General features: G+C 35.8%; 1 protein-coding gene across 2 annotated transcripts in view; it reads right to left on the minus strand.

Annotated features, from left to right (window-relative positions):
- FAT4 (FAT atypical cadherin 4) overlaps positions 1-12993 on the minus strand; it is a 171154-nt gene that overhangs the window by 40647 nt on the left and 117514 nt on the right. For both annotated transcript variants that reach the window (XM_082838502.1, XM_082838501.1), the window contains 2 exons: positions 9028-9208; positions 1504-1754 (listed from right to left, as the gene is read on the minus strand). In XM_082838502.1, the coding sequence (XP_082694628.1) occupies positions 1504-1754; positions 9028-9208 (432 nt within the window). The remainder of the gene's footprint in view (positions 1-1503; positions 1755-9027; positions 9209-12993) is intronic.

Below are 12993 nucleotides of genomic sequence, written 5' to 3' on the forward strand. Positions count from 1 at the left end.
ATTCTCATATGGAGATGAAGTGTATATATGTATGCGTGCATATATATATATATATATATATATATATATATTAGAACAATTATAAATTATACACACACACATATATGAACAATTATAAAGTACACACACACACACACACACACACACACATATATATAAACAATGATAAAGTAGTAAGAAATAAGAACTGAGGAAGAATGGACTCAATTTGGATTCCAAAAGTCAATGCTTGGGATGAAGGCCAATTGGACAGATTGTAGACGAGATAACGCTGAAAAGCTGCCATAAGGACGTGTTTTCGATGAACTTATTCAGAAACCTTTCCCAAACCTGCACTCCTACCCGTAACAGAAGAGTTTGTGACACAAGTGAAAAGTCTCTAATTTAAAAAAGGCCAGTGATTCTGATTAATTATAGTATGTCTAATGAGGAAAAAAATGCTTAAGCCTTGCTCACTTTGTATAGGAGATGTTATATTGCATCACCACACATTGGGTGTGATTAGAATCATGCCTGCCAGCATCGTTTCAGCTGAAGGCCGTCATCAGGGATTTATGACTTCACTATTGACATTTCCTTTTGATAGAAATTTGGCACAATAATTTATGGATTTTATACTTGCAATTGGTATCAATTAGACCTTCTCAAGTGAATAGAAGATCAAAGATCACTAGAGGAGAAATCTTGCATCCGTTTTTTTGTTTTTCTAATTAAAAATATCTTAAAGCAAGGAAAATTAATTATGGCCTTTATTTGTATATTTTCCTGTTTCAAAATTCATTTCAAAAATTACCAATGGCAGATGATTTGTGTAGTGCCTACGAGAGTATGCCATTCTTTGCAAAGAAACAAACAAAACCAAACTACATTTAAAAGAGATGCAGAAAGCTAAATACATATCGTCAATATGAAAGTCGTTCATGAACGGCTTCATAGTCATACTAACGGAAGAAAAACTTCACTCATCAAAACTAGAGTGAAATATTTACAGTAATAATTAACTAGAAGGATTCCTTCATTAAACCTTTTGAAAACTTATCTATCTATGAAGCATTGAATAAAATATTCAGTTTCTACTAAGAAATACAGTTGAAGGCCTATTACTTCCCAGATAATGTTTCAGGTGCTTGGATACGGCATGGAAAAAGAGATAATGTCCCTCCTATCAAGGAACACACAAATTACATCTCAGGACAGAACCCTCCTTGACTACAAAGTGAAATCTATTCTAATCTTTAACAATATTCAAGTAAAATTAAGAAATAGCACTAGGAAAGGTGTGGCAATTATAAAACCTTAAATACAATTAGTCTGGGAAGAAAGAATTAATTTGCAAGATTCGATGTTCCTTCAATTTATTTAGGCAAGAGTTGAATTTTAGAGGATTTGCCAACTTTGGCTATATCAGAAATATACACGTAAAAATAACAGCAATGTAATTATAGAAAGTGTCCAATGTATAGTTTTTATTCATCTATGAGACCTCCGAGTTGGTTTGGTTACCTGGAAGAGTAGGGGATGGAATATGTGTGACATACGGGTGATGCTGAAACCTTGGCGGGTTGTCGTTGACGTCAGTCACCGTGACGAGCACACTGGTGGAACTGGAAAGAGGCTCCGGGGATCCAGCATCACATGCAACAACCACTAAAGTATAATTCTCTTTTGTTTCCCTGTCTAGCAACGCACTGGTGATGATTTGTCCTGTGGATGGGTTGATGGTGAACTGAGAATTTCCACCAATGATCCTATAACTAAAGGAGAGAGCAGACGTGGGCATATTTCTTCCAGTTTTAATGCTGCAACATCTATTTACTATACTTTAATGACCGAGGCAGAAATGTCAAGAAAAACATTACAAGTAAGATCACACAACAACGAAAGGATATGGCGAGTTCAAATTTTATATGAACATCACATTAACAATCTTTACTGTGAGATATCCCATGACCTCAAGCAGGTCCTCACAAGGTTTGTGGGTTTCTTAAATCATGCAAGTCCCCAGAATATACCCAGAAGACTATTGTGTTTTAAATAAACCAGCCTGAGAGCATAAATCAGGGCCTTGCTCTAATATTGTGGTCAGTGGCCAGGATAACAAATGAACATCTGTTAAATGAATCTAAAAATTATTTTTTCTGCTGTGCACCATAATATACCAGAAAGGTCAGTGGAAGATCTTTTTCTTTAAAGACCAAACAAAGTATTTGACACATACTGACTGTCCAGAACAACTCAAGAACTGATTATTTATACAGAGACATTCCTAGTTACTAATTCTCTCATTTGCTATTCCTCATATGGCCATGCTGCTTTGCTTTCTTGTTGTAAGGAGAGCTATGACATCTTCATGGATATTTTGATGCTAACCAGATTGGTTAGCGGGAGGAGTTTCCACTGAGAATAGCTTCTATCTTCTTTCTGAAGAAAAAAGCTGTCTGTATATATTCCTGAGAGGTCAGCTAGGAAAGAAGTAGCTAAGCTTGAAGGTTCAGAAGCTGGCTGGGGTCCATAATTTTTTAAGTTGGAGGGTAGCGAGATAATAGACATCTTTCAAAGCTTTCTCCTTTATGCCAACAAAGAAATGCCCTTGTTGGAACTAACTGGTGTTTCTATAGTTTGGTTTGTGTCCATAAAAACGTAGCTACAGCAAGTGCCTAATAGAAACAGCAAGAAAAACCTTGCATTGCAGCCACTGCACATTTCTCCTATGAAGTTCATCATTTAAAACAAACATTTCAGCATCTTCATCCTTTTTAGAGACATAATGAACCGTTGGGAGCTATTTCTTTTTTTTTAAATAGAAGTTCTGTAAAATGAGAGCTAAATAGAAAAAGAATAAAGAAGGAATTTGGTTGAGAAATGATATTTATATTGATAAAGTACTTGGTATCACTCAGATTTGAACACCCTTTGACACACCCACATGCCACGATCAGGAGTGAGAACAGCACTGACTATATTTCCCGGACCAGAAATGACTTTACAAAGTGTAATTACTATGCTTACACAGTAGAAGCTATCTATTCCCTTTATCAAAATAAAAATAACAAAGGTTTGTAAATGATTTCTCAAAGTTAGAAATTCAGGACTCATGAAATACTCATATTGCCTTACCTTTTGGAGAAAGTCTGTAGACACCTGGATTATGAGAATTACATGATTTTACTTTGGGAAACTTTGCTTCTATCGGTAGGTGTAGAAATGACCAAATAAGTTAATAGGGGTTGGAACAAGTGCTTCATAGTGCCACAAGCTTTCTTACAGCTTTATGGCAGCAAAGGTCAGGGTTCACTCAAATATTTGTTCCCTTAAGCATTTACAAATAAAAATAAGAGGGAGGCAAAATGTATGTAAATTTGATTTGGATGCTTTGTATGTGAGAAGACCATGGTATGTTAGAATGAACAACGTGTTGAAAGGCAAATGATGTGAGTTCTGGCCCAGGTTGAACTAAATAATCCATAGAGGAACTCTGTATTATAAATTCTTATTCTTTATTTTATGCTATTGCACATAAGATTGTCTATTTAAAAGTAGGTAATATATTTATTAGTTTTAAAAATTAAAGAATAAAAGTGTATCAATAGTGTATTTTAAATATGAGATATTCTTTAATATCTCACAATATCTATAATACCAGTTTCAATCAAATTTATTCTTGGAAGTTACAAAAAGAAAGAGATAAAAGAAACATAGGGGACAATATAAATGGACGGACTGCTGAGATCACATGCCCAGGTTTTCCCTACTTGTATTATTTGAGTCTTGTTTCACTTCTCATCTTTTCATGCATCTCTCTCCTGCTTCTCTGGTCCACATTAATTTCTTTTAAGGTTATGAACTTAGATCAAGTCTTGTGCTACCTTCTTAACAGCTAAACACTACGCTGTTCTTTATAACTTTGCAGCATCTTACTGTGTTCTTAGGGTGCACCCAGAAGACTACAAGGCATTTTATATACGCTCTCATTTAAGCCTCAGAACAATCCTAACAGTTTGGCTTTGTACTACATTTTTTATCGATGAGGAATCTGAGTCTAAGGGAGGCTAATCTAGTTGCACAGAGAAACATGAAATCTATAAATGGTACATGGAGACTTTGAACTTCTGTCTTTATGACTTCAACATGCACTTTTTCCATTATCCTACAGTAGATGGAAGGTGGGACACAGCCTGGGGGGATGTGGGTGAGACAAGGCACACTGTAGCTCTTGCTAAGGCCAAAAGGGACTCTTGCTCAGGTTTGTCGATGTAGAATCAGTTTACAATGATTTAGTTCAATGCAAATCAACAAGGTGTTAATTTTTTTTCTGACTCAAGAAATTACTGTTTCAAATTACTGGCATAAACTGATCATTGTTATCTAAAATCTAAATCAACTGTTGTTGCATTTGTAAAGCTGAAATATCCCCATTTGATTTTTTGAAACTTTTTTTACCTCTTCCTGAGATTTGCTACGGTCATAAGGCACTGCACTGTGGGCTGCTAGAATACAGTGATTTAGTAATAGTTTAGAAACTGGACTTTGGAACACAGTTCCCTTGGACATGAATTTTGATCTCATTCAAGTACTTAAATTCATAAAGTTTCTTAGCCTTTCTAAGTCTTCTCTATCTATAAAGTATTATACATATATGTATTCCTTTCATTTGGTAGTTTTGAGCATCAAATGTAATTTCTTTTGAAAAGCACTTGGCAGAGTAATTAGTATGACAAGAATTCAAAGTTTAGGTTTACACACATGACAGTATATATACGTACATAATTATAATAATCTATTATATATAATCTCTTATAATCCATCTTTAGGTAAATGGATGAACTAATAGAGACATGGATAAGTAGGTAAAAAAAATTCTGTGCTCAAGCTTATACCCTAGATGGAAGAAAGACACATGGAAAAGTAAATACAAAACCAGGCAGTATGTTTAAGTGCTATGAAATTGCTCAGAAGCATTGTTTAGGGAATTCAGGAGACAAAGAGATCACTTTTGATAGAAAAGCCTTTCTTGGAGAAATGTAGATTTAGGCTAAGTCTTAAAGAGGTTACCCACCTTACAATAGTATCGTAAAGGGAGAATGAAGGTATTTTAGGCTAGGAGTCAACAAATTTTTTCTGTAAAGGACCAGTTAGTAAATACTTTCAGCTCTTTAGGCCATCAGATCTCTGTTGCAACACTCAACTTGCTGTTTTAATGCAAAAGCAGCCGCAGACGATACGTACGTGAATGGGCATAGCTATTTTTCAGTAACACTTTATTTACAAAACTAGGCACTGGGTCGAATTTGGCTTGCAGGCTGCTGTTTGCAGAACCCTGGTCTAGGATATAGAAGGATTTGAACAGAGCCATAATGCTTGGAAAAGCACAGGTCCTTTTCCCAGGAGCAGAAAGTGATCCAGTGAGGCTGAAAGTTTGGCTATACATTTGTACAGAATAAGCTTGGAAAGATGCTGGGACTGTTTACGGAGTGGCTGGAATATGCAGACTGGGCGTTATGCCCTAGGCAAACTGGAAGTTGAAAGATGTTGAGGAGGGGGGAGTATCGTTAAAGCTACGCCGCTGAGCTAGCTGTTTCATGTTACTGCCATTTTCCTTTCATTCACTGACTCAGGCTTTGCTTTATCCAAATCACTTTCTACAACACTGAGAGAGGAATCATCATAAAACATAAACGAATCATGTTATTGCCCATCTTAAAACATTTCAGCTGTTTCTCCTACTAGACACAGAAAGAAATATGAATTTTCTCCTATGGTATACAAGGCTCGTTCCTAACCCACACCAACCATACTGAAGAGCTTTGTTTTTCTGATGCTATGTTTTTGCATAGATTTGGCTTTGCACCTGTTATTGTCTTTCCCTAGAATGCCTTTCATCCCTTGTTTGTCCATAAGCAACTCCTCTGTCTTTCCAAAACTCATCAATTACTTGAAGCTTATACTTATTTCCTCAGGTATCACTGAGTATGCTGTTCTTTCCACACATTCTGTTTAAACTATACTTGTTACAAGGTACTATAATTGTAATATTGCAAAATTACCTTCTATATTAAACTGTTCTTATTAGAACTGAAGTGCTTAACTCCTCAGAACTTAACAAAGTATCTGGGACATCGTAAGGGCTCCAAGATTATACAGGATCATGTAATATATAGATTGGAAGGATTAGAAACCAGAGTAAGGAAAGTAAGTTAATTTTTATTATAATAGTCCAGGCATGATGTAATTATGGACTGAACTAGGGTCTTGGCAGGAGGGATGCACAGAAAAGAATGAGTGCCAGAGGCATTAGGAAAGAAGAAACATGAAAACTTGTCCACTGAGTGGACAGGATGACTGTTAGCCATCAAGATGGGAGGATGAAGAAAGCAAGGCAACATCATTAAAAGAGCGCAGTACACCAAGATGAGAAACAGAAAAGGTTATTAGTTTCCGATATGTTGTTCTTATGACTTTACCTCTATGTAGAAGTGCCTCCTAGAGAGTTTTAAAGACGGGTGGGAATCTCCAGGGTGGAGTCAGTGTTGATACAATAGGTTTAGAGGTTTTCTGTCTAGTTTTCTGGGTAACTTTTCTCATGGCTGCAGCCATGGAAATGGATGATTCTCTCCTCTCGCTCTCTTTTACTCTCTCTCTCTCTCTCTCTCTCTCTCTCTCACACACACACACACACACACACACATACACACACGTGCGGGAAAATAAAGGAAAGAGAAGGACTGAGAAAAAATGCTGTGGTGAAGGTCCAAATTTCTTTGGAGAGCTAGAAAGAGGGGATACAGAAGGCAAATTAGAAGGTGTGGTCAGAGACGCAGGATGAGAAATAAGAAATAACATTTACACAGACACTGAGGAGAAAAAAAAATGCCAATAAGAAAGGCTGACCTGCGGTGCAAATATTGCAAAAGGCAAAGGAAAATAAAGACTCAGAAATCACTGGACTTGATAAATTTCAGTAGAATCTTCAAATAGTCTTTTTTGGTAAAGCAATGGAGGAGAAAGACTGAGAGATTTTCAAGAATAAATGGCCAGAGAAAACTTTGAGGCAGTAACCCACCCTCTCAAAAATGTGGTGTGAAAACTGTGAGTAAAAGCAGCAGTTGTAAAGAATACTAGGATCATTCATTTAATGCATTTATTTAGGTGCCAGTCACTACTATGTTGTAGAAGAATATATTAAGAATAAAATAGATATTAGAGTGATGAAAAGAAAAAAAACTAGTATAAATTTAGTGACTTTCATGTCCCAATAATGTGTTAGAGACATTTGCACATATTAACTGATTCCATATATGATACTTGGAACCTAGTAATTGGTCAATATATATTTAATTCTCACAAATTTCGAAAGTAGCAATTCTTAACTCCACTTTTACTGATGGATACACTGAGCCTTAGAGACACTAAAATGACTTTCCTAAGTCATGTAAGTAAATAAAGGAACCAGAACTCAATACCAGATATTCTGAGCATTTCTATAGGGATAAAGGTATGATTAAGGAAAGAAGGATTACCTGAAGATCCAGAGCAAAACGTAGTAACTGTTGAATTAATGATTTGAGGGAAGTCGAATGGGATGGGATTAGGAGCACAGAGAAAGGGATTTGCCTTTGAATGTCAACCCTGTTGATACAGTTTTGTGACTTTCTCCAATGTTATGACATAAAAGAATTAAAAGTGAGGTTTTGAATGGAGATTTGGTCACTTGGGGAAAAAAAAAGGAATATATTTCTATAACAGCTAAATTCTGGAATAGGTGTCTGGGAAACAAAGATATAAACTAGATAAAGATATAAACTAGATAAGCTAGTAATTAATGCAGGCTGGTTTACTAGAAGGGAAAATATTAAAAGTTACGTAAAGTGTTTAACTCAAAATAAGTATTCCATCCATTAAAATGCATAACTTGATCAAACTGGTAGAAAGAAGAATAGAAATAAATATTTTGGGGGTAGCTGCTGTGCAAAAGATCATGTTAGACCATATGGGAAAATTAACATCACACATAAAAGGTTGTGCTTTTAGAGAGTCCATCAGTAGTTGGGTAAATGACTTAAATATGTAATACTTAAATAGTCAATATAAACATTAATACATAAAAGCTCTGTTAACCAGAGGAAAAAGTGGATTTTCTCCAGGATTCCATGAATAGCAAGGAGTGATTAACATCCAAAATATATATTCCATTAAAAACATATCAAGCCAGAGTAAATAAGATTTAGGTTGGCATAACAACTTACTATTCTGTGAAAATATTTTTCATTTAAGTTGTAATATTTGTCTGTCAATTTAAAGTGAACATAATAGTTTTTTGCAAGATAAAAATGGCATGAATTTTTATCATATCTGACTATAGGATGGCACAGTCGTTTGAAGACTTTTCACTGATGGGTTCTGGCCCGGGGACCCTTGGCTGGCCATGGCTGCTTTGACAAAGGGAGTATTATGGAAGTGATTCTACGCCGTTTCAAGGCCTGGCCTTTAAGAGCATTAACAGCTTTCACCTGAGGTCCTTGTAACCCAGAGGTTCTTCTACCATATAAAGAAGTCCAACTACCCTGCTGAAGAACCACACTGAGAAGCTCTGAGATCGCATGAGCAGAGAAGGGGTCCAACTGAGCCTAAAGTTCCAGCCATCCCTGCCAAGCCACCAGGCATGCGAGTGAAGCTATCTTGGACCCTCTAGGACACAGTCACCAGGTAAATACCATAAGTGACACTAGGTCAACCACAAGAAGCAGAAGAATCTCCCACTGACCTGTGCCCTAATTCCTCAACTACAAAATAATGAGATACAATAAAAATATAAATAAAATGAATAAGATAAAATTTTAGAACGATACATAAAATCATTATTGTCTTAATCCTAATTTTAGGCATAGTTGGTTATTCAGCAATAGATAACCACAACTGGGCTATGAGTTAATGCTACAGAATTTCAGCAAAATGAAGCATTGTGTGCATTTAGTCCAAAGACTAATGTTTAATGAGAAAAATAATTAAAATTTAGAAAGTAAAATGTACCTGATAACTGCATTTGTTGAAGCATCAGCATCTGAGGCATTTACCAATAAAACATCTGTCCCTGTTGGGTCATCTTCAGGAATTGTTGTGAAATACATTTTACTGGCAAAAGTGGGGACATTGTCATTGACATCATCCACTATGACATTGATAGTTCCAGTTCCAGTCAGGGCAGGGGATCCTAGATGGAAAAGAAAATCAAGTCTTAATGTTCATAAATAACAAAAATAATAGCAAACTTAACAATTAGCTGTAGACAGAACTACGGAAGAGAATTTAGAAAACATCCCAAAGTAAAATTTGTGAACACATAGGCAAGTGATCGAGTGATTTTTAGTGTTGTTACAAGAAAAAAATATTTTTATTTAGGGACTAGTATTCCAACTCTTTCCTAGTGATACTGCACAAAAGGAATACGTCAACCTCTTATTCTATTTTAAAGGTGCTGATTCAGCAATGCAGAACACAACAATATCATTTAAATGCCACAAAAGAGGCACTTACAGTAAAATAGCTCAAGCCAGATTTGGAGAATACCCCTGGGCCTGGAATAGCTGGCCAGCTGACAAGGCAGAGTTAAAAACTGTATTCCTAGATGTGACTCTCAATGCTATTGTCAACAAAATTCAACTGGGCTTCTGAGGCCTTTAAACCCCCTTTTCTGTACTAACCAATATTTGTTTGCAGAAATCTTAAAGAAGAAAGCTTCAAGTTAACATCAAAACTCTAATCTTCCACTTGCTGGAAATAACACTATGTCAATGAGCTGACTTGAAATCATTTTTGTTGCATGTATTTAATATTTAAGGTAAATGTGAAACAATTCATTTTTATTTCCTGTTCCAGTTCCGTTATCAGCATATAGTGAAAACCTAGCATTTAACAAAATCTTGGGGTACACGGTCTGTACTACACAAGGTTAGCAGACTCTTTGTGGTGAGGATCAGACGACATATTTGGCTAGACTCTGTGGGTTGTCCCACAGGTAAATGGCAAATCATCTGCCCTTAGTTGTGTTTTCAAAATTAGTTTTCAAACTTTAATTTGTCTAAATAGAAATAATGAAAGTCTGTTTAACTGTATTTATGTACAATAAAATAAAGCCCTGGATACTCTTACTGTCTGTTTAAGATACTATTCTTTCTCCCATAAAATTATCTCCTGTTAAACGAAGTTTAAATTCTACTTATTTCCAGTACTCAACATTTTGTAAATAAAGCCATTCATTCACTTGCTCATTTGTTTCTCTGTAAAATGTTTATGGAGTAACTCTTTAGTATCAGGATGGTGTTGAGATTCACAGCCTTCTAATATTATTTTTTCATAATAATATTCTAGTGATTTGCTAGTATTTCCTTACTACTATTCAAACTTTTTCCTATTAGATTGTTATTACTGATGGCATAGTACCAATCAGCTTTTATGCTCAAATGTATAGGAACCAAAATCAACAGACTAGAAAATTAAGGAATGCAGTGGTTTTAGTGATCTGGTATTTTTGTGCTCTATGTAAGGAAGCTCAAATTCTACGTTAGATAAAAAATGTGTAAGACCACTTGAACTGGGCAGTGTAATGAGGCATGATACCTCCCGGAAACCTATGCAATTAAATTTAGGCTGCAAGCTGACCTTTGTTGCCATATATATCCTTCTCCGTGACATAATTTATATTAAGCATTCCATTTACATTAACATATTTTTAAATTCATGACTGCAGAAATCCTACTTTTTAGGTGTTTGATTTTACATTAAAGGAAAGAAAACTAGTTCTCACTTTTTGCTTTTTTTTGTACAATCGACTACAGATGTTTAAATACTGTAATTGCCTTTTTACTAGTCACTTAAACAATGGTAGGCTGATGTCACAAACATTTCATACCCAGAATAGATCTGGAAGTATTATAAACACTGAAGGAGGAAGCACATTAAAATAATACGTTTTAAATCTCACTCAACATATTAATAATGATAATTGCAAATATTTACTGAGTCTTTAGGTATTCAAGTACTGGTTGAAGAAGTTTACTTGCATTGTCTAATCTTCATAAGTTAGTACAACTCTTATCTCCATTTTATATATAAGTAAACTGAGAGAAAGGCTGAACATTTTTAGGGCCACAGACTTAGTGGGGAATGGAGCTGGGATTTGACTTGAATGTGGAGCTGTTGACTACTGGCAAAAAGCCATAAGGTGTTAGCAGCTGGACAGGTACTGCTCAGTGAGATGCTCTGGGACCCTGGGCAAGCCGATCCCCGAGAACAGCATGAGGCACAAGCGAGAGAAAAAGGTCCATCTGTGAGGGACCCTAGCTATTGTCGAGGTTGTTTGTGGAGCATTTGGAGACAACAGTCTGGTCATGAATTTCGAATTTTTCATAGCACATGTTAAAACCAAAATCAATTTTTCTGGGGTATTCTTTTTGGCCAATGTTTGGCCTAAAGCTCTTGAATGTGTTTAATTACAGTTGGATGAAATGGAAGTTAATGATGTGAATGATGTTAGTGTTTCTCCCACTGGTTGCATTAAAAAAAATAACTAGAGGATATCTGTGCTTTTGTGTGGACAGAAGGGGATATCATGGGAAGGAGGCTGTATATCTGATGAATTGAGAGAAGGGATAACTAAATCAATGTCCCAGAGGACATGAAGGGCTCTTTTATCTCTTTTATTGACATTGTACTCCACTCACTAAATCTGTCTCCTTATATGCAAAATGGGAATAATGAAAATAGGACCTACCTCAAAAGAGGTGTTGAGGGGAATGTAACATGCTTAGGATAGTGGCTGGTACATAGTTAAAATGTATTCTATAGTACTCTTTGTTGTTGTACTTGTTTTAGAAACAAAAAAATGGAACATTGACCTTTTAAAGGTCCATTTTTAATCCTACAGATTTCTGTGTCATAGTTCTCAGGATTTTTGTTCCTCCACAAAACTTTCAAGTCAATCCTATGATAATATTATTCAGGAAAAGATTTGGAATCATTCTTTTCTTTTAATGATTTTTTTGTAGTTATAAGTATATGAGATACTTAGCTTTCAAAACTTTCACAGCTTTGTGGAAGATGTTGAATTGAAAGTTTAAAAATGCAAAATCTAAAAATTTACAGTGAGAGTTTAAAGAAGACCTGAATATGTCTGATATGCTCTCTAATCAACAGTGTTTAAACTTGTTAAGAAATAACACAGTACTGCCAAACAAAGGTTTCATCTTTGGTATTCTAAAGTGTCTGATGACACACATATGGAAAACCTCATAAAATGATGACTAAATCATTTGGTCAGGAACATGTGATTTCTTTCCTTGTCTATAAACTACATAAATATTGTTGCTAATGTGTTTTCTGAATTAGTAAGCAAAAAGAACAAAACATTGTTTACCCAGGAAAATATTCAGCAAGTTCAATCTCCATACCAGAGAATAATTTTTTCACAAGATCTTAAAAGCACACTAGCGACAACAGATGGGCCTGGCTTGAGGAATGGCCCCATAGGTAATCCCATATCCACATGGGACATCTTCTTAAGCCAAGAACCAGGCCCAGAGTCCCCTTTTCTCTTCTTATTAGCAGCCACAGCCCACTTTCAAAGCACTTGGGGTTCTTCTCTTCCTATTTTCTTCAAGAATTGATAGAGTGAAACACAATCTCTACAGTGGCCTCACTTTCTTGTTGCCCCAGGGGATGTGCACGAAGGTCTTATTTACTTTTTAAAGTTTTACAAGGAAACTTCACAAAGACAACGTTCTACATTTCTAAGTCTTTTACTGAGATTTAACTTACTCCGAACTCTGCCTCCAATATTTTTCATTTATTCTTGGGGGTGGGGCTTTCCATCGCACACCTCACTCCAGCCTCAGACTTATGCACTATAGCAGGAGCTCCACAAGGCCCTTCCTCTCAGCTTTAGGCAGGGAGATGACATCAAGGGACAAAAAGCAGCAATGCTCCTGGATTTCAAGTAAG

Source organism: Leucopleurus acutus (genome assembly GCF_964270905.1).
Source record: "Leucopleurus acutus genome assembly, chromosome: 4".
NCBI classification, from domain to species: Eukaryota; Metazoa; Chordata; class Mammalia; order Artiodactyla; family Delphinidae; genus Leucopleurus; species Leucopleurus acutus.